Here is a 22,132-nt window from a genome sequence, read left to right as displayed (position 1 = left end):
CATCTATGGGTTGGTTTCTTCGCTGTTCCCAATGTCAAAGGACTAGAAGCAAGCATGGCATTTGCCATTTCTTTTTCAAGACACTCCGCTGCCATTTTATAATGCGGATTCCTGTTTTCTTGTCCATTGTCCCATGTCACTCTGATCTCATTTCTGCTTCGGAAATAAGAATAAAATTACAATTCTGAAATCTAGCCGCAAGCGGCAATACCAGGGGTTCAAGCCTGATCTCACACAATGCCTATGACATCAAAACTCAATCACTGAAGAATCACTCAGTGATGACGTATGGTTTTGCTTGGTTATGTTGGGGGGGTCAAATTCAATTCCATCCTGGAATAGCTACTGTATACAGTTTACTTTACAAAGTACTTTACATAACTGAAGTCACATTGAAAAGGAAGGTGCACTGTGCTGTAAAGAATATTTTTTTCCAAATGTGTTCTCAGAGGTGCAGTGCGGCGAGCCTGACCAAGCTGCCCGATGCTGCTCTGCCCTGGGACAGTGAAGCCTTCCTGCGACCCGTGCTGCAGGATGACCCGCTGCTGCAGACAGGTACGGGACGTCTCGTCCAGACTCCATTCAAGTTTTACTACACACATCTGTTCAATACTATAGGGATGGGACGATATATCTAATTATCCAATTATTTAAGTCGATTTTTGATCAATAATTGTCAGTAATCTGGATAGATTGACTAAAGGGTGCGTTCACACCGACCTATTAAAGTTTTTCACCGGCATCGAGTTTACATACAAAGTCAATGCAAACGAGCGATTGAGCGTATATTCGCCCGGGAGAAAAATCGCTGGGCGTCTTGAGCGACAGAGACAGAGCGATAGGGCGAAAATTCGCTCGTCGCCCGAGATGAAATATCCCAACTCGAGCGAAATTTCGCTGCCAACAGTCGCTTGCCGCTCAACGCTGATTGGCTGCCGTAACCCCAGAGTATTTATTCATTCTTGCATCGGGGGAAAACACAGTTGTGTTGTTTGCGTTTTCATCCTGCCTAACGTTAGAGCTGTGTGCTGCTTGTTTCTTGACAGTGAGGATCTCTCTCGTTTCTCAAGCTCGCTGCACCCCGCCCACATCTATCAGCGGGCCGACACAGGTGCTGCCAATTTTGCACAAATAGTCTCTCCCTCTCTCCGAGCTCTGAGTACGAACACCTCGGCCCGAGGGCGGAGTGCGCTCCCGGTTTGCGGAGCGATTTAAACACAGCGACAGAGCGATTCCAAAGGGTTGAATCGAGCGACAGGGAGAAAAATAAATATCTCTGTGTGAACACAGCTTAAGTGGGTAAAGGCAAATAAGAGAACAGCTAGAACAGTCTGATAAGTTGACAAAATGACGTCACTTTAGCGTAATGCAGCCTTAAAAACCAGGAAAACAAAGAAAAAGAAAGCGCCCCGACCGATCACAGCAAGGACCGTGCTGTCGGTGCTGTGAACGGTTGATGAAAGAAATGATATTTCCCAACCCATAGAACATCTCAGACACAGTGAGGTTGAGATAAGAACTCTGTGGTCATCACGGCTCTTCCTCTGGTCACCATCAGACAAAGGATGAAGCCATTGGCAGGGACACCCAGGATTAAGTTGATTGCGTTTCCAGCGGTAACAAGCCACTGAAGAGGAATCTGGTGAAGGTCGGAGCTGTTGGTGAAGATGGGGACTGATGTGTTTTCTTCAGGGCGTGTCATCTTGACTCCACAGTTTCTATGGGATGTTGAAGAAATCAGAGTGCCATGCTGCTTACTGCTTTGACAGGAAAACCAGCTTCAACACAATCAAAGAATCAATATTGAAATCATACTGGCAATATATTTCTGAAATGAAGCAGACAGTTGCCTCAGTAAAGTGATAAAAACATGTCTACCAACCTGGTGTGCTGGACTCCTCCGTCTGTCTTCAGCAGCTTCAGCCTAGTCAATGTGATGTGTGGAAAGCAGTATCATCTCTATATCTGACAGCACCTCACCTTTGCTCTGCTGTCTCCACACCTTTTCAGTGGATCATGTTACTCATTTATATTCCTATGACAGCAACCATCATCTGGACAAACATGACCTGGAAACATGCAAATACTGTAAAAAAACAAATCTATTTGAGTATGTCTTAATTCTTCAAAGGATGACAGCTCATGCAATATAGTATTTGATTGTCCCAGCTCCCCTCTCTTGCATCGAATTCATTAACCCAAATCCTTTGGCTATGTTGTTTAAAGGAACACCGCTGATTTCAACCAGCTTTGTATCATAACAAAATCAGTAGTATCTATCTATCTATCTATCTATCTATCTATCTATCTATCTATCTAAAAGGGAGTAAGTGGGTTGTGTCTGTATGTCTGTCTGCAATTGTTGACCCACAATGTGAGATCAATGTCTGACATCAGCAGTGATGTCACTCGAGCACTTGATGATGTCATCAGCAGTGTGGGGCAAGTTACTTTCAAAATGTAATATACTACATATTACTAGTTACTTTCATTTGAAAGTAATAAGTTACTTTACAATATTACTGTCTGTGTAGAGTAACTTGTTACTTATTACACTACTTTTGCATTACTTTTACCAAAACAACAGCAGCAGCAGAATGACATTGCTGCCCCGGAACCATCCTAAAAATGTATTTCAACCGCCTTCAAGTCACAGTGTAAACAATCCAAAATTCTAAATGTTATTCTTTTCCTTTGTTATTGTCATCTATAGTGGTTATTTGCATAAAAACACAGTTTGATTAGGAAATTATTGTCTCTTTTTTAAATATGTGCTTTGATTTAATAAAATGTAACTCAATTTGTAACTTGAGTTACTTGTCAAAGTAACTGGCATAATATTACTGAAATCCTATAAGTAATAAGTTATATTACTGAGTTACTGCTAAAAGTAATATATTACATGTAATATGTTACTTTTGTAACGAGTTACCCCCAACACTGGTCATCAGTGATGGTCACTCCAGCAATTGTGATGGTTTTTTTTTTTTTTTTTTTTGTGTTTTTTTATTAATATCTTTATTCTTTTTACAGAAAGGGAAACCAACATGGCAAATGTTGTTTGATCTCAATATAATGTGGAAAAGTAAATATCTGAACTGTCCTGAACACATGTAAATGGCAAAGTCTTTGACACACTCAATATTTTCTATGAAGCCTCCTCCTGTGTGTCATTAACCCTGACAAGGTGTACCGTAATTCATTGTTATGCTGTATAATCAGCTAGCACTTTGTTTGGATTCAAAACCATATAGGTGTACAGTAAATGCTCATAGCAATTCTTCTTTGTCAGTCCACTCCTCTTCTGTTAAACGAGGTTCCTTTGCCATATGGTCGTCATCCTCATATCCTCGTTTTCTTTTGTTTGAGCTTGTGGTAAATTCGGCGTGAATCCTCTCCAACTTCTGTTTGTAAACATTCACCTCCTCTGGTTTGGGAAGTTCATACTTCTTCATGAGGTTTTGCATGCGTCTCATTGATTCATACATCTTTGAGAGGGTATCCTTGTCCTCCTCATGGTCGCCCGTGTCAGAAAGTCATCGGCGCACTTCCTCAGTGACTCCGGGTTCTCCAGAAGGGGGATACCTTGTCTTCAGGTCGATGAGCAGGCCCTTCATGGGTCTGTAGGGGTTGTGGACCACCAGGTGGAAGTTGAGCTGCTGGATGAGCAGGAGCTCGTACTACCAGGATCTGCTGCAGGACCCTCTCTTGCCCCCGCCGGCGTCTCCTGCAGGAGGTTACCCACAAACTGGGTGCTGGAGACGTTGAACTCATCCACCTTACAGGACAAGTTACGAACAGGTCCGCATTCTAATCCTGGGGTGGTAATCCATGAGCGAGTTGTTCAGGTAGAATCTTATGAAAGTACATGATTGCTGTGCCCACTACAGACTTGGGCATCACAGGCTTAAACGCATTGCAGAGGTCCAGCAGCCTCTTCTCATAGTGTCTGAACAAGACGTCTTCCTCATGCTGCTGCAGGAACATGGACTCACTTGCTATCATTTTGTTGCGGACCTTCTGGTTGGCCTCACACCTTAACCGCTCCACAGTGTCTTCAGTGTCAAAAATCCAGTGCTTTCTGTGTGAGCTGTTGTGGAACATGACTGCCTGTTATTTATGAAACATACACGCTAGCCAGACCGAAACTAGAACAAGGGGGTGGGGGTTCATAATGTAATTTAACTCCGTCTTAAGTTATAAAACACAAAGTACCACCAGCAGCAGCATCAACTGATGCGCGTCGCAACTCTTACGTCATCGTCCCAGCAATTGTGACGTCACTGATGATGTCACAGTGTCTATGACATCATCATCGTCTGCAATTGTTGACCCACAATGTGAGATCAATGTCCGACATCAACAGTGATGTCACTCGAGCACTCGATGTCATCAGTGATGGTCACTCGAGCAATTGTGATGTCACTGATGATGTCACAGTGTCTATGACATCATCAGTCAATGTGCGGACTCTACTTTTCTCTCACTACTGATCACTCACTGACATCATCATCAGTGGTGCCAAGTTGATCAATTGTGCGCTGAGTGATGTCACTCGAGCACTCCATGATGTCACTCGAGCACTCATCAGTGAGCGATGCCATCAGTGATGTGAAGTTGAGCAATTGTGCGCTGCACATGTCAAGGGCAGGCAAGGCTGCACAGCGGCCGTTGCTGCGTATGTGAGCCCGCACAGCGAGCGAGCGAATACATTTCTAGTATCTGAAAACTGTATCTAGTATCTGAAAACTGTAAACAGTTTAGCTGACATTCATTTAGTTTGACAGTTATTGAGAGTTGATTTGAGCATGCACAAAAATGACATCACTGGTCCACAACTTAACTCAACTCTCAATAACTGTCAAACTAAATGAATGTCTGCAGTTTTCAGATATACTACTGATTTTGTAAAGATACAAAACGGGTTGAAAATCGGCGAAGTTCCTTTAACGTTGTTTGCATTAGATTAAATTAAAAGCAGATCGGTAAAATAATCTATAATAATAACCACATTTTCCTCAGAGAACTCCGTGCTGAAAGATGATATGAGGGGAAATGTGAAGCTAGAGAGACCGAGTGGACAATATGAAGTTAGAGAGACTGAAATATGAATGAATTCAGTCTTGATTTCACGCATCGGTGGTCTTTCTGTTCAGTTCGCATGTTTTGTGTCTCTGGTCGTTCTCTCCGTCAGACCCCGAGGAGCTGTGTGACAGTGAGGGGGCGGGGCCGTCGGCGGCACAGGCCCAGTCCCATGATGCATCGCTGCAGAGTGCCCAGTCCCAGTCCCATGATGCACTGCTGCAGGAAAGAGTCTGCCGCTCAGAGGAGGCGCTGGCCAGGGCCATGGACGACCTGCACAAGCTCAAGTCAGTCGCGTCTCGACGCTTTCACCGCTTCTACTGCGAAAAAAGTTTTGCTGAAAGTGACATTTCTTATTTCAACTCTATTGAAATATGAACTCTATTGAATGATGAACCCCTTGAGATGAAACACAAATACAGCTACAATACAACAAACCGAAAGACAATTGCAGGTACACAGACACGTACAAAGATGCCTCCCAAGTACTCTCCACCCCCAACCAACGCTCACTCCACAAACTATAATAAATTAAAGTTAGAAACAAGAACAAGTCGTTTAACCCATTGATACCCGATGCAGTATTTGTGTGTGTGTCCCTTTAAGACCACGTGACGCGGTTCGCGGTCTTAAAGGGATACACACACAAATGAGGGATATACATGCAAATGCTGCATCAGGTATCAATGGGGTTATAGGTATATTATGCAACCTTTTTAGGGGCCTTAGAATGTAAACACACTTTTTTATTCTCTCTTTTTTTTTTTTTTTACATTTTGAAGTATGTTTTACCTCTAAAAGTGATCCTGGAGCACCTGGATTCTGTCAGCCTCAACCGCTAACGTTAAAAGCTGAGGGGCCCGGCAAGCTCCTCCTTCCACTGCAATCAAGTACATAGCTGTTGCTAAGTAGCTTGCGTTCCAAGCTGTGGCTACCTGCTTTCCTCCTCCTCCTCCAAGCCACATTGAGTCCAAACTAGGGATGCTCCCATTGCAAAATTCTGGGCCGATACCGATGTTTAAAATAACAATTTGGCTGATAGCTGATACCAATATGTTTTTTTTACGCCTTTTGTGACAGGGAAACAAATAAATCTTCATTATAAACAAATAACTGACCTGTTTTAAAGTCTTTTAAGCCCTTCATCACACTATCTTTGAATGAGCACAAATTAAATCATACTGTCATGTCATTATGAAACAAACAACAAATTATGTGACCCAACTGCAATCGGTAAACAGCCCCCTTTTTTGTGTGCAGTTAACAAGGCCATTATAGACCCTTTTCACGGGGGCCATTTTGTGTCGAAAAGGCCGAATAAACACAGGTGCAAGCAAAACACCAATCAGGGTTTCCAAATTCCAATCATGGAGGTTTGAAACCCTCATTAGTGTTTTGAAGTCCAATTTTACAATGAGATGCACCCACTTTAACCCTGAAGTGTAATTATAACTTCAGACTACCGTAACTAATAAAGTAATAAAACCACTAGTAAACCAGTAGGCGGCGCCTGGCCTGCTGTTCAGTGAGTGGCCTGACTGCAAGCACCCAAATTTTTTTTTATCGATTCTGGAATAAAAGATCGATTCAAAAAATCGTGACATTAAAAATCGCGATACTTAGGTGAATCGATTTTTTTCCCCACCCCTACTAATATTACTGTCAGTCATCATGCTGTGGCTGCTGGGCTATTGTGTGTTGTTGGTTAGTTTTCATCTCACTGTGCAGCTGCGCTTGTCTCAGTGTGGGTGTGTGTGCGTCTCTGTGCGGAGTGCTGCTGACTTAGAATAAATAACTTATGTTTCTTATGATAATAATGAATATGACGATGTTGATTTAGACTGGCGCTTGTGGCAGGATGTGTTTTGGTTGTGGTCTGGCTGTTATCGTTTCATCTGTGCGTTCACGTGTCAATAGGCTGGGTCTGTTCTGTGTGTGAATTTTGGTGTGGGATCAGAGTGGTTAATCTGATCAGAGCTGCGTGTGTATTTCAATATGTGCGTGTTCATCGTGCATGTATGGGGGGTGCGTGGTGTCGGACTAAAAAAGTGTTCTCAGGGTATCCGGGGGGGTATTTAAAAGTATTAAAACAAAGTTGATAAATCAATTCAGCGAAAATGAAGGCCCTTAATAAAAAGTATTGAAAAGTGTTAAACGCCATTTCTTGAGGTGTTACATTTTGTAGCTGTTGTGCTGATTGTGTTACATGGGCATATCATATCGTCTCATATCGATCGCAGACCCCTGAATTGAATCAGAATCGTATCGTCGTGGCAGACTTTGTGATATCGGCAAATATCGTATCGTCCAAAAGATTGAATCTACTGTATATATCGTGAAACTTGTGATATACACGCTATCAATGAAAGTGGCGTTGAGGTCATAAAATATATTGAAAAGGTCTTAAAACGTATTGAATTTAACTTCAGGAGTCCTGCATATATAGTATATACCCTGTTTCTGTATCTTACTCAATATTCGTACATCTATGTCTCTCTGTCTAATGAGAGACATAAATGTAGATTATTTTCGTATTTGCACATGTTTTTTTTATGAACGTTGTAACTGCTTTTGCCTGTTTCATTGCGTGTTTGTGCCTTGGTGTTGGTCTGTTTAAATGTTGTAACTTTAGCTCTTTGATGCTGCAGTGCTATCTTGGCCAGGCTTCCCTTGAAAAACAGGTCTTTGTATCTCAATGCGACCGACCTGGTTAAATAAAGGTTAAAAAAATAAAATAAACAAAAATAATTGATTATCAGGAGAAGTGACCAATCTGCAGCACAGCGGGGGGAAAAGGGCTGAAAGATTAAAAAAAGTACTGTGGGCAGGTATGCCTTTTTAGAGGTGGAGAGAGTTTGTGCTGTGAGTCAAGTCCCGCACCGACATCCAGGAGCCAGCAGGGGGAGACAGTGAACCCAGTATGGGCAGGAGGGGGCATGGGCTACACCACGGTGGAAGAAGTTTGTGGGAAAATTCCACTGCAGCATAGAGAGGTTAAAGTGAGGGGGGGGCAATAAGGGAAAAATACAGAAAGAGTGAGAGAGAGAGGGGGGGGGGGGGGGCGTGTAAAGGTAGTGAGAAAGATGAATGCCTCCCATCCCCTCCATTTACTGCTACGTCCTGCATGAAGGTTGTGTGTATGTGTGTGTGTGTGTGTGTGTGTGTGCGCGCGCGTGCATGTGTGTGTGTGTGCGCGCGCGCGCGCTCGTGCATGCGTGTGCATGCGTGTGCGCTTTGTGGCCGAGGTGTCACAGCAGACGCTCCTCTGTGTGTGTGTGTGTGTGTGTGTGTGTGTGTGTGTGTGTGTGTGTGTGTGTGTGTGTGTGTGTGTGTGCGTGCGTGCCGTGCAGGCTGCTGGCCCAGGGTCTGGTCCTGAACGCAGGTTGCGGCCGGGGACCTGGCAACCCGCCGGGCGGCGCCATGGCCGAGCTGCGGGAGGACGAGGACGAGGCCTACTTCAGCTCCTACGGCCACTACGGCATCCACGAGGAGATGCTGAAGGTCTGACACACACACGCATACACACACACACACGCACTGGAGCTGCAACGATGAATCGATTTGTTGTCAATGATTAAATTGATCGTCAACTAATTCGATAATTGATTAATCGAGTCATTTTTTGAAGGGGGGGAAAAGTCAAACTTCTCTGATTCCAGCTTCTTAAATGTCAATGTGTTCTTGTTTCTTTACTCCTCTATGACAGCAAACTTAAATCTCTTTGGGTTGTGGACAAAACAAGACATTTGAGGACGTCGTCTTGGGCTTTGGGAAGCGCTGACTGACATTTTTCACCATTTTCTCACGTTTTATAGACCAAACAAGTTAATCTATTAGTCGAGAAAACAACCGACAGATTAATCAACGATGAGAATAAAACACACACACACACACATTTAGAACTCCCCCCCACCCCACCCAGTGCTGAAGCCTCTGCAGAGCGGAGGCGGGGCTCATCGCCGTGCGACTCGGCTGATTGGATGTAGCATGTAAATGAAAATGATGGTCCCTGCACATACATTGATATTGAGTACAAGACATTTTCTCAACGTGTCATGAGAAACACCGGCAAACGCTGGAGGTGTAGGAATTAGTTTTTACACCACTTAAACACTGAAAACTCTAAGTGGGGGGGGGGGGGGGTTATCTCTCTCTCTCCCTCTTTCTCTCTCCCTCTCCCTCTCTCCTCCCTTCCTGTTCGACTTACCGCAGTGCTTTAGACACATTCCTTTTGCCTCCGTTCTGATTGGTGCTAAGCCGCTGTTAAGTTTGGCCTCATGCGTGTGTGTATGCGTCAGACTGTAAACTCCATCACATCCCCGCGCGGACACGTGAGCGCTTTGCGGTAGAACGCCGGCAAACTCTCTCTCTCTCTCACGGGTCGCCATAAAGTGCATCACCTTTGGCGCAATGTGTGTTTGTGAGAGCGAGAGAGAGAGAGAGAGAGAGAGATGCTTTCCGAGTTGTTTGTTTGACTTCTTTGTCACTTCATTTTCAATTGAATCAAACGGTCTGAATCAAACGGCCTGAATCAAACGGCCTGAATCAAACGGCCTGAATCAAACCGTCTGAATCGAGAGGTCTGAATCGAGAAGTCTGAATCGAGAAGTCTGAATCGAAAAGTCTGAATCGAGAAGTCTGAATCGAGAAGTCTGAATTGAGAAGTCTGAATCGAAAAGTCTGAATCGAAAAGTCTGAATCGGAAAGGCCTGAATCGAAAAGTCTGAATCGGAAAGGCCTGAATCGAAAAGGCCTGAATCGGAAAGGCCTGAATCGGAAAGGCCTGAATCGAAAGGCCTGAATCGAAAGGCCTGAATCAAACGGTCTGAATCAAACGGCCTGAATCAAACGGCCTGAATCAAACGCTCTGCTTACTATCAGTGACCTTCTTCTCCTTCGCTCCACGTGATCCTTTGCTACACTGCAAAAGAAACAAAAGTCCATCATAACCATTTAGTGTCATATTCAGTCTACACATCAAGTCCATCATAACCATTTAGTGTCATATTCAGTCTACACATCTCATTTTTGATAAGAGAGAAAAAACCCTGGCTGCCACCGAGGAGAAACTCCACTGCTTTCCAATGCGGCTCCACTTGATTTTCTACAAATGAGTGTCCGTCTGTAGAAAGCAGTCAGCATCACTGCACTGCTGTCAAGAAGGTGACTCTTGATTCTACTGGATTCCTGAAACAAGTTGACTTGTATTGAAACAAGTTGACTTGTATTGAAACAAGTTGACTTGTATTGAAACAAGTTGACTTGTATTGAAACAAGTTGACTTGTATTGAAACAAGTTGACTTGTATTGAAACAAGTTGACTTGTATTGGAACAAGTGAAGTGATCAAAACCCCACTGGCATTCTCTCACTCCTTATGAGAAGGGTATAATTTTAAGACTAGACTAGGACTAGTACTAGACTTAAAGGACTTGTTAAGATGGAGAGTGTTTTGCAGTCAGTGCACATGCAGAACGTTCTTTACGATCTGATGCTATCTGCTCCTGCAGAGACACGGCTTTACATGCCCTGTTCCAGGTACAATACTGATGATCTGATGACACACACACACACACACACACACACACACACACACACACACACACACACACACACACACACACACACACACACACACACACACACACACACACACGTATGTATGTATGTATGTATATATATATATATATATATATATATATATATATATATATATATATATATATATAGAGAGAGAGAGAGAGAGAGAGAGAGAGAGAGAGAGAGAGAGATGTACACACACACACACACACACACACACACACACACAGAGAGAGAGAGATAGAGAGATGTACACACACACACATATATATATATATATATATATATATATATATATATATATCGACTACATATACCATATATACTACTACTACTACAAGATCTCATCAAATGGGTCCACGCCTCTAGTGTGGACCACGTTAGAGTCCTTGATATGAAAAAGGTTGAGAATCACTGAGTCTCTCTTTACTCCAGAACCACTGCAGTATGTTTTCATTTTGGTCTGTTTCCCAACATTTTTTTTATTGTGATTTCACATCAAGAACAACACACAAGTACAGTAGATGGTACTGTACATTACTGTCAAACAGATACTGTAGATCCAAGGACCCGTGAGCCATTTGATTTATTTCCTATGTAAAAGTGACACTCTCAGTGCTTACTAGCCACAGCAGGCACCTCGCCTATTTTTAGCACTGCTGCTGTTCTTCAGTTGTCATCATTGTCTCTTCACAGGATAAGGTGCGCACAGAGAGCTACCGCGACTTCATGTACCGCAACCCGGAAGTGTTCAAAGACAAGGTGAGACGGGCCCGACATATGCAAACAGATACCTCTGTGTGTGTGTGTGTGTGTGTGTGTGTGTGTGTGTGTGTGTGTGTGTGCGCGCGCGTGTGTTAGAGTCCCTTTAAAGCGCAAATTATGCTCGAGCGAAATCGACGGCGCTGACTGCGCCGAGGGGGTCGCCGCAGCTGGGCGTCTATCGGCGCAGCTCGGCGGAGGGGCCGTGCAGCTATGTGACTCCGCGGCGTCAACTCCTTGTTGCGAGGAATGAGGAAATGCCATTTCCTCATTTAACAGTGCTTGTCCCTCATCTAGCAAAGCCTTCTGCAGGCTCACCGGAATGAGTTTTGAAATGGAGGGACGATAAAATGTTCCCCCCACCGACACGATTGCAAGTTCTTGGTAAACGACACGATAACATTTTGGACGTGTTTTGGACGAGTTACGTTCGAATATGCACAGTCTCGCTGTCGCCGCTCGTCGGCGGCAAGGCTCCAAGTCATGGCTGCGCAGAACCACACACACAGTAGTCTGGCGCCGCAGGTCTCCATAGTGGGATTGCGATGGGCGGCGCTTAGCGGCAGTGCCCTTGGAAAATAGTTTCCAACAATCCAATTGGCGTTTTCAGCATGTAGCAACGAGCTAGCATGTAGGTTTCTGCAGTTAGCTTGCTAGCTAGTTAGCGTTGTTTTCACTACCGCGGCAGGGCACTGTTTACAGCGACACACAGGGAGGAGGGAGTGGAAGCCGCTCTGATTGACATGGTCGGAGCCAATGACAGAGTTTGTAATAAGCCGGGAGCGGACATCCGGCAGCGACTGAAACAGTCGCTCCAATGGGAGAGCAGAGTAGAGCAGGGGAGGGTTTATCCCTGTTATGGAGACCTGCGGCGCCAGACTCCTCTCCCGGTAGGGAGGGAGGGGAGGCTGGCCAGCGAGACTACACACACAGTGACTTGCGACTTGACTTGTGACTCATCCTCAAAGACTTGAGACTTGACTTGGACTTGAAATTTGGGACTTGTGAACAATCTTTATTTTTATTCTATTTTTTGTGGCATATTAAAGGAACGCTCTGCCCATTTTCAACCAGCTTTGTATCATTAGAACATCAGTAGTATATCAGAAAACTAAACTGTTTTGAAGTATGTCATTTAATTTGACAGTTATTGAGTGTTAAAGTGTGGACCAGTGACATCACTGGTCCACACTAACTCAAATGAATAACTCACTAACTCAAATCAACTCTCAATAACTGTCAAACTAGATGAATAATAGTTTGACAGTTATTGAGAGTTGATTTGAGTTAATGAGTTATTCATTTGAGTTAGTGTGGACCAGTGATGTCACTGGTCCACACTTTACCACTCAATAACTGTCAAATTAAATGATAGACTTCAAAACCGTTTACAGTTTTCTGATATACTACTGATGTTCTAATGATACAAAGCTGATTGTAAATGGGCGGAGTGTTCCTTTAAGGACATTTCTTCTTCTTCTTCTTCTTCTTCTTCTTCTTCTTCGTCTGTGGTGTTTTATGGCAGCTGGCATCCTTTATGTTGCATTACCGCCTCCTGAATTTATCCATCCACTGTTTCCCTACAGTCTCCTTCCCACTGCAAATATCTACTCATAATGTCAACTCATCAATACTGACACTGTATGCTAATAAAGGAGTGAAGACATGGTTTTGAAGTTTTAGCTATGCAGTGTTCTAAGCCAGTGGTTCTCAAATGGGGGTCCGGGGACCCCCAGGCGTCCTTGAGGGGTTTCCAGGGGGTCCCCAGCCAAAAGGGGGGTAATTGATTTGAGCTATAAGTAACACAATGACTATTTTGGTCATGGGTGTTATACACTTTCTGTAATAAAACATCTAAAAGCATCAATCTGATCATATGTGGGACCGTGGGACAAAATCCTATCAAACGGGGGTCCGTGGTCTAAATTTGTCAGTTTAGGGGTCCTTCATGTGAAAAAAATGGAGAACCACTGTTCTAAGCAGACCGGATGGCATGCAGCAGATGATAGAACGCTCATCCATGAGACTTGACTTGGACTTGTCCCTCAAAGACTTGAGACTTGACTTGGACTTGCAAAAAATGACTTGTGAGCATTTCTGGCGTGTGTGTGTGTGTGTGTGTGAGCGAGCTTCTTCAACGTATAGCCGAGCCCATTATAACAGGAATGAGTGCGCGCGCGTTTTTGCCAGGAAAGCCATTAATAAGGTGATTGCGTCTGATTTAAAACACAGTGTGACTTTATTAGCTGCCGCGGCGCCGCTCTGCTGTCGACTGCAGAGCGCTGATAACAGACGCACGCTATCCACCAACCAACCCAACCCCCCCCCCCCCCCCCCCCCCCCACCCCCACCCCCACCACGCGCGCTACCGTCAGTTGCAGGAGGCAGTGGCCTGTATCATCACCATCCATTATATGGCTGGCTGCTGGTTAGTGCTGTGGTGGGATGAGACTGTGGAGGAGGGAGGCAGGTTATGTAGGACCCTGATGGGAAGGTGCGTTATGGCTGTCAGAGGGGAAGGTGCTGCAGAGATGGAGGTGTCACCTTCTGCGGGAAACGGCAGAGCGAGTACAGAACGAGATATTCCCGTTTCCGTAATGTTAAGTAAAGGGGGGGGGGGGGGGGTTAAAGAAACCTGGAAAATCCTTGAAAAGTCATTGAATGTGATGTTTAAGGTGTGGGAGCCTGCAAACTAAGGCAACTAGAAAGCACTTGATCAATTGCAAACCTCCACAAACGCGGGGAACAATTCTTCAACTTTCAAAGCTGCAGCCTCCATACCGGCTCGTTGGTTTATCGTTTTAGCCCTCGTGCACACGCGACGCCGAACGTAAGCAGAGCTGAAGCTCGAGGCAGGCACAAGCTGAGCTGACGCTTAACCGTTCACACAAGAAGCCTTCTCTTTTCCTCTCGCCGCCTCCTCGGCACGCCTTGAACCCACCCACAACTCCCATTGACTTCATGCCCGGCAGCTTCAAGCTTCACGCGTCAGGCCTGGAAAATAGGACTGAAAACGATCGCTCCAGCGTGGCTTCAGCGTGGCTTTGGAGTTGCTTCGGCGTATAGTGTGAACGGCCACTTATTTTCCAACAAGATAGGATGTGAACGAGAGCAGCGCTGCAGTTACGCACCCGACTCGGAAGACCCCAAATGTTGTACTTCCCCACCAGCCCATGAACGCAGCATAGCAGTTACGACTAAAAAATGTATAGTCTCTAATGGCGGAAATCCCTGATCACCAAAATCGAATTGAACCCCGTTTACCTGTCTGGTGTAAAAAGACGTGTTTCCCCTCCCATCCTGCAGGTGGTGCTGGACGTCGGCTGTGGGACAGGCATACTGTCCATGTTCGCCGCCAGAGCCGGGGCCAAGCAGGTTATAGGGGTCGACCAATCAGAAATCATCTATCAGGCCATGGACATAGTAAGGTGAGAAATGTATTTGAATTTATTTGACAACTTGGCAGCAACAGCATCGGTGTCATCTGCTGTCTGACCGAGCCGATGGCAAACAGTTGCACGATGGCGCACAGTTGCCCAACTGTGAATCGCTCAACTGTGTTGTCACTCGGGCAGTTGTGATGTCATGAGTGATGTCACTCGAGCAACTCTGAATTACTATAATTGGAGAGTCGATTGGACACAGTTGCACAGGCGCACATTTGCTCAACTCATGGCGCATATATATATATATATATGTAAGGGATAATGTATTGTGAGCTGGTGATTACTGGCGAAATAATGACCGACAGGTAAATGGTAAATGGCCTGCATTTATATAGCGCTTTACAATCAGTAGATAGTCTACATTCACCCATTCATACACCGATGGCGGCAGGCTGCCACGCAGGGTGCCTACACACCAGTGGTGGCTGGTGAGCTTGGAACCAGGGGAGGAAGCTAGTGCGGCGACCGAAGGTCCAAAAATTTGGGCTTTTTTTTTTCACGTGTGCGCGCGCGCGCGCGTGTATTTGCCATGTTTCCCATGCTGTCAAGCCTCTTAGCTTTCCACCCAGTGAGGAGCATTGCATTAGCACCCAGTGAGAGGACTACAGGACGGAACAGCACCTGGCACCTGAGGCGGTCCCAGGGAAAATATGACGTGTGCTCTGCTGCTGATACTCTCACCCACAAGCAGTTTTTGCCCAAAACGCCCAAATCTCATTTTAAATTAGCATTAGGATTAGACTGTTGTGATGTCATTATTCAGTTTTAACCATCAATAATTGTTCCTTTTCTCATTATTTCATTTCTCAGAGTAAATACTGTATATTTATTTCGAGATTTTTGTCAATTATTTGTGCTGTTATGGTTATAATTAGCCTAGTTACTCACTTCTACACTATCTTAGATTGTGTTACTTATGGATGGCATGGAATTATAGTGAAAATAGATTATCCCCCCTTTTTGCTGGGGACCCCACTTTGAAAACCACTGGCTTAGGCTAGAACTGTTGCGAGAAGGTTTCAGGATTTATCTCTATGCATTAGGCTGTGATTACTATTTATATAAATCTATTTATTCACATAGATTCATGATATATTATGGTATACAGCCTACCTGTGACATCAATGTTTTGATTCATCCTATGATGTCTCACACTCAGGTGTGCTTTCACAAGACAGGTGTTGTCCATTCAATCAGCTAACCTGTCTTTATAATGGCTGTCTTGCACTGTTTGTATGATACTTGACAAAGTCTATGGCCGAAACTGTTGTCAAATAGCGTTAAATTACACTTAATTGCATCTGGAACGAGAGTGTGTCTTCCTGTGAACAGTGCTGCACTACTCATTTAGTTATCAACTTTGGAGCGTTATTTACCCCCCCTTCCCGACATCCTAGGTTGACATGCTTCATCCCAATCGATTCCTTATTTCTTCTACTTTCATATGATATAAAGATCACCACTCAAGCTTTAAAATTGAGCCCGCTGTCAGCTATCGATTTACAGGCCAAATTCAGTTAAAAAATGTGTGAATCTAAAGTTCGCGGGTTTTAGTATAAGAAATTACAGCATGAAACTTCAATACGACAAAAATAGCGCTGCTCGGTGAACCATTTCCACGCCGAATTTAATAGAAGGTTCGGATAACTTGAAATCAATTGACTTACTTGAATATCCGTGCTGTCTGTAGGGGAAACGCTGCAGTCGAGACGTTGCAAATATTCCAGTTTTCTGACATTGCAAAAAGCCCGTATCGCGCAGCTCGTCTCCCCGCAACTCGAAACTCGTTTTGGTGGTAATCCAATATCAACGACTGTCTGGCTTGTGAACACTTACTGATTGATAAAAAAGTAAATAAAAATAAGAGGGAAATATGATATGCTGCTACTGTCTCAGTAAATCCTTCCTGTCAGGTCAAGCAGTGGATTTCACCTCCTTGATTCAGCGTGACCACAGACCAGCCAGTGGAACAACGTTGCCGATTTTCAGACGTATTCAGCATTGGACAATACAGAATGTCAATCAATGTCAAGCAATCTATCAATCAAACAACAACCAATTAGGGTTTCACCTGGTTTCACGGGCTAAGGGAGAGCTCCCCTCCTCCTCAATCTGATTCGTTGGAAAACACATCACTCTCACTGTTTTCTGTGAATTGCAAGTCTTTTTCAACCAATCTCATTTTTTCATTAGATAAATTACCAAATAAATCAAGCCCACAGGGCGGGTGTTTTTTAATCCCCTCCCCCATGCTGGGACCAGGGCCAGAGTGACTCGTCTGCATGGAGCTATATAATGAATGAAAAAATGAGCGTCTGCACATAAGAAAAAACACATTTGATTGATATTTTATTATAAAAAAAAATATGAAAAATGAAAAATATAAAAATAAAAAATATATTTTTTTAATATAAAATCCCCAATCTAATAGAGGAGGACCATCCTCCTATGCCTCACTGGAAAAACCTCCTCTGCTACACACCATCGGGAGCCCATCGGGAGCAAGGAGGGTTAAGTGTCTTGCCCAAGGACACAACGACAGCGGCTGGGAGGGAGCGGGGATCGAACCGCCAACCCTTGCGTCATTGGCCGACCCGCTCTACCTCCTGAGCTAAAGCCGACAGGTGAATGATTGAGCCCGACGCGCAGCGGAGGGCTTAATCATTCACCTGAAGGTCATTATTTCCAGTAATCACCGGCTCACTATCCATTATCCCGCTTAGAACACGGCTTACAACTAAATCATTCAATAATCTGACAAAAATAATTATTCAAATAGATTTTTTAATAGCGTTTTCAACGACAAAGCGGTTTCATTCGTAATTGGCACACAAGACACCACAGCTGCAACTGGTTGGCCTAATTAGTAGTGTCTTGCTGACAAAAGGCTCTTATCAACTGATTAATCCAGGTGTGGCAGAGCAGCGGTCGGTTGTCGAGAAATAATGACCGGTGAATCTTGTTGATTGACCAATCAGAATCGAGTATTCAAGAGAGCCGTGTTCTAAATATATATATATATTAGGGGTGGGGGAAAAAATTGATACAGCATAGTATCGTGATATTTTGTGGGCAATATGTAGTATCGTATCGAATGCCAAGTATCGTGATATTTTATTATCCAAAATATCAAGTGCGCGCAACATTTATGACAGTCAGTCTGTCTGCTTGACAATCCCATTTTGCTGCAATAAAAATGATTGAAGTCAGATGAACAGACTGGAAACTTTATCTGATTAGATCAAACAGATGTTGACAAAGTTTTTACCTTTGGGGACATCATTTGCAGTTGAAAAAAGGCAATAAATCACAATATATCGCAATATCGCAAATACTCAATATATCGCAATACTAGCATATCGCAATGCTATCGGATCGTGACTTAAGTATTGTGATAATATCGTATCGTGGGGCATCAGTGATTCCCACCCCTAATATATATATATATATATATATATATATATATATATACAGTGTTTCCCATACATAAAGGAATTTGTGGCGGGCCGCCACAATAATATTTTGACCGCCACAATAAGATGTTAGTCTCTTAGAACAGACGACTTGGCTTCCGCAATTTTCAAATGCTTCCGCCATACCGTCTGTACTTCGTGGGGGAGAATCATGCACCAACCGGAATGGGAAGCAGAAAGGCGGGTCTTCCGCTCATTAGTCCAATCAGAATCCAATATGCCGGCAGAAAGGCGGGTCTTCCGCTCATTAGTCCAATCAGAATCCAATATGCCGCATTCGCGTGTCGTGATTGGTCGGATTCCGTAGAACTTCCTTACAGTCTGAAGGTTTTTTTCCCAACTTCCTTGTGCATGTTCTGGGGGTGTAACGTACAGACTGTATATAGCTGCATTCGCCGGATGTAGATGATACAGTCTGTTTTAAGAGACTAATAAGATGTTGACCAAAAAAAAAAAAAAAAACTTTTTTTTTTTTTTTTTTAAACAGTGCACCTGAACGCAACATGCAAGATATCCGCTGAATAAGTGTCCAATAAATGTTCATGTCATTCTGGCCAATACTTCTGTTATAGCATTTCAGTCTGGAATATGGAATATCTTTCAATAATCTATGATTTAGCTGCTAAATTGTCAAATACCGCCATCTGCTCGCTACCCAGGCACTTATGTATGTACTTAACCTAACTAAGTTAACCTATCTAACTATCCGGTGTGCACAACACTGTCAGCCTAAACTCCGGCTGACACCCCAAAAACCTACAATCCGCTACAGAAAAATGTATATTGTTTGTTTATTAACTGGCCCCTCCCCTCGCCTTCTATCATTTCACGAAAGTGGCAAAGCAAGTTGAGTATCCCTGACCTATAGGGAGGAATTTAGTTTGTCATTGTAAACCCACAGCACAGTAATGATGACATGTTCTTCATAGATCTAGCCTTTTAATTTTGCTCTTAAGCTTTCTCAAAGTACACCAAATTCATGCATTTTACTTTAAAATGTTTAAAAAAATCTCGCGGGGGGCATGCCCCCGCACCCCCCTAGGGGGTCTGCGGTCCCCCACCACAAATTCTCAAAATCCTGTGGGAAACACTGATACATGTATATATATATATATACAGTATATGCTGTATATATATGTATATAGTGGGTAAAGTCAAATGTCCTATGGCTCCTCCCTCTGTGCATGCACCAGCAGCAGCATGGTGAGAGTAGAGGTCTGCCTGACCTCCTGCCACCTTTTATTTGTCTCAGCTGGTTGACTTCAATAGAGCCGCTGTCAGTCGGCGCGGCCGTAACGCACCTAATTTACACCCGCCCCCGCGCACACGCACACACACACACACAGACACACACACACACACACACACACACACACACACACACACACACACACACAGACACACACACACACACACACACACACAGACACACACACACACACACACACACACACACGCACTCCGTAGTCCGTACCCCCCACTTGTACCTTTTAATACAGTCCTCAGTCCAATTTCAGCTGCTGTGTGTCTCCAGTGTGCTGCAGACCGCGCTCCGTGGTCGAGCCCATTACCTCTGCTTCTGCTGCCCGCACGTTCACCTGCAACACCACCACCCACATACCTACCCACCCAACGCCATCACACCCCCCACCCAACCCCATCACACCCCCCACCCACCCCATCACCCCCCACCCTCAAAATGCCTTTTTGAGTTACGCCCCATTATGACCGTTATTATCATCATGATGTAAGAGAGTGTCGTATAAGCAAAACAACGGGATTGCCGAGGGAAGGACGTTTTAATTTTACAGCCCACTGACTCGCTGTCGGAGTGTGTGCTGCTGTGGATTCGGCGAAGATTCAGCTAAAGAAAGGTGTTTTTAACCCTACTACGCTCTATACACACACACATGCACACACAGACACACAGCCCTTGTGTGCTTCAAATCTACTATTCCCTTGCGTTGTGATTTTATAGCTTGTGTGTGTGTGTGTGTGTGTGTGTGTGTGTGTGTGTGTGTGTGTGTGTGTGTGTGTGTGAGAGACAGAGAGAAAGAGAGAGAGAGAGGCGGTGTGTATCAGTCACTTAGTCATGATGTTAATTTAAGGATGGTAATTAAAGTGGCTCCCGTTGGTTAGGCAGGAGCATCCATCTCCTGTCTCCACTCTGTCTCCACTCTGTCTCCATCTCCTGTCTCCATCTCCTGTCTCCACTCTGTCTCCACTCTGTCTCCACTCTGTCTCCATCTCCTGTCTCCACTCTGTCTCCACTCCGTCGGCAAAGTTGAAATAAATGGAAATCCAGACGTGACTTCTGCCCCTCACTGCCACTTCCTTAACTCATTGAGTGTCAGCCACTTTTGGAGAACGGACGCTCCCAGTGCCAGAGTTTCAGAGCGTTTTTCAGTGATTTCTCGAGGCCCACAGAATATTGTGTGATATTACTATATAAACACCGAACACGCACAAAGAACGATGAGACTCTCTTCTATCATCTGCCAAAAAAAGTTTATTGATACCATTTTCCGTACTTTAGTTATGAGCCGGAGAAGATAGGCTGTTTTGAGCAAAAAGACACATTTCAAATTAGAAGCTGAGTTATTCCGCCTTTTGTGAAATGCAGCATTTCAAGCACATTCACTGAGTCTGAAGCTAATATTTTCTGATGTAGTGACGTGGTGTAGTTGTGTGGTGCACTGCGTGCCCCACCCCCCTCTCCCCCCCTCAGCTGCAAACTCCTCCCCACACTAACACGCAACCAGTCTATTTTCGGAGCGCTCCGTTTTTGTGCGGCGGTTCCCAGCGCGACACGGAAATGCCAAACCGGACTGCAGGGAAAGGTTTGGCCCTTCGGCGTCGGGTGCTGCCTTTCTGGCGGCTAATCGTGTGGAGAAACTATACAGCAGAGACAGAGGGGCTGAGTTGTGGGCGCGGATTGACTGCTGTTCGCAGCCAACGTCAGATTGCAGACAGAGCAATCTATATGGCTCTGGCTGCAGCATGAGCGGTTTCTTTTTCATCACGGGGCTTTTTCCTGCTGTTTTCCGGGCGTCATCCCGGACCTTTCTCTAATCTGGAGAGCACTGTCGCCACCTAATGGGTCGGTAAAATAGGTTATACACATTCAACATGCCCCAAAATTTTACAGGAGATGGATCTGGCTTTGATCCAAAAACGCAATTGACGAACATACTCGTCCTTGGCACTCTACGTTACTAAACCAATTGACGAACATACTCGTCCTTGGCACTCAATGAGTTAATGGAGAAGCTCTGAATACTTGTTTATTATTATTTTTATGATTTGTGCAAATGGCTGAATGGATGGATTCTCCTATAGAGAGACAAAGTGGAACGTCACTTCCTGCTTCAGCACTGTACCAGAGATTTTCATCCGCCATTTATTTTCCCATAGACATTTCGTAAAATGCTTATGAAATAGTTGTACTTCGTCGAACCAAACGGTTCAGCTAACGCTATAATCGGGAGAGACCATAGAACGTTTCACTCGGACCAAAAACATCGAAAAAATATTTTCTTTAAACCTGCATTTTTTTTACGTTTTGGTCCCAGTTAAATGTTATGCGATCTCTCCTGTTTCTAAATATAGCTGAACTGTTTGGTTTGAACAGTAAAACTATTTTTATACGCATTTTAGGAAATGTGTATGGGAAAATAAATGGCGGATGAAAATCTCTGGTACAGTGCTGAAGCAGGAAGTAGGCGGTCACTTTGCCTCTCTATAGAACAGTGCTTCTCAACCCTTTTCAGCCACGGACCCCTATTTAATG

The 22,132-nt window shown here is 44.3% G+C and overlaps 1 protein-coding gene and 1 pseudogene across 2 annotated transcripts in view; one reads left to right on the top strand and one right to left on the bottom strand.

The window, feature by feature from the left end:
• prmt3 (protein arginine methyltransferase 3) overlaps window positions 1-22,132 on the top strand; it is a 114,771-nt gene that overhangs the window by 5,993 nt on the left and 86,646 nt on the right. The window contains exons 5-9 of the mRNA XM_083652581.1: window positions 450-555; window positions 5,195-5,369; window positions 8,433-8,583; window positions 11,358-11,423; window positions 14,730-14,851. Coding sequence (XP_083508707.1) covers window positions 450-555; window positions 5,195-5,369; window positions 8,433-8,583; window positions 11,358-11,423; window positions 14,730-14,851 — 620 coding nt within the window. The remainder of the gene's footprint in view (window positions 1-449; window positions 556-5,194; window positions 5,370-8,432; window positions 8,584-11,357; window positions 11,424-14,729; window positions 14,852-22,132) is intronic.
• Window positions 3,226-4,104, bottom strand: LOC310790875 (cyclin-H pseudogene; annotated as a pseudogene). The gene has a single exon. The product of its transcript is annotated as a cyclin-H pseudogene (transcript).

The sequence above is a fragment of the Poromitra crassiceps genome (genome assembly GCF_964638095.1).
Source record: "Poromitra crassiceps genome assembly, chromosome: 16".
Lineage (NCBI taxonomy): Eukaryota > Metazoa > Chordata > Actinopteri > Beryciformes > Melamphaidae > Poromitra > Poromitra crassiceps.
This window is presented reverse-complemented; position numbering and strand designations above follow the sequence as displayed.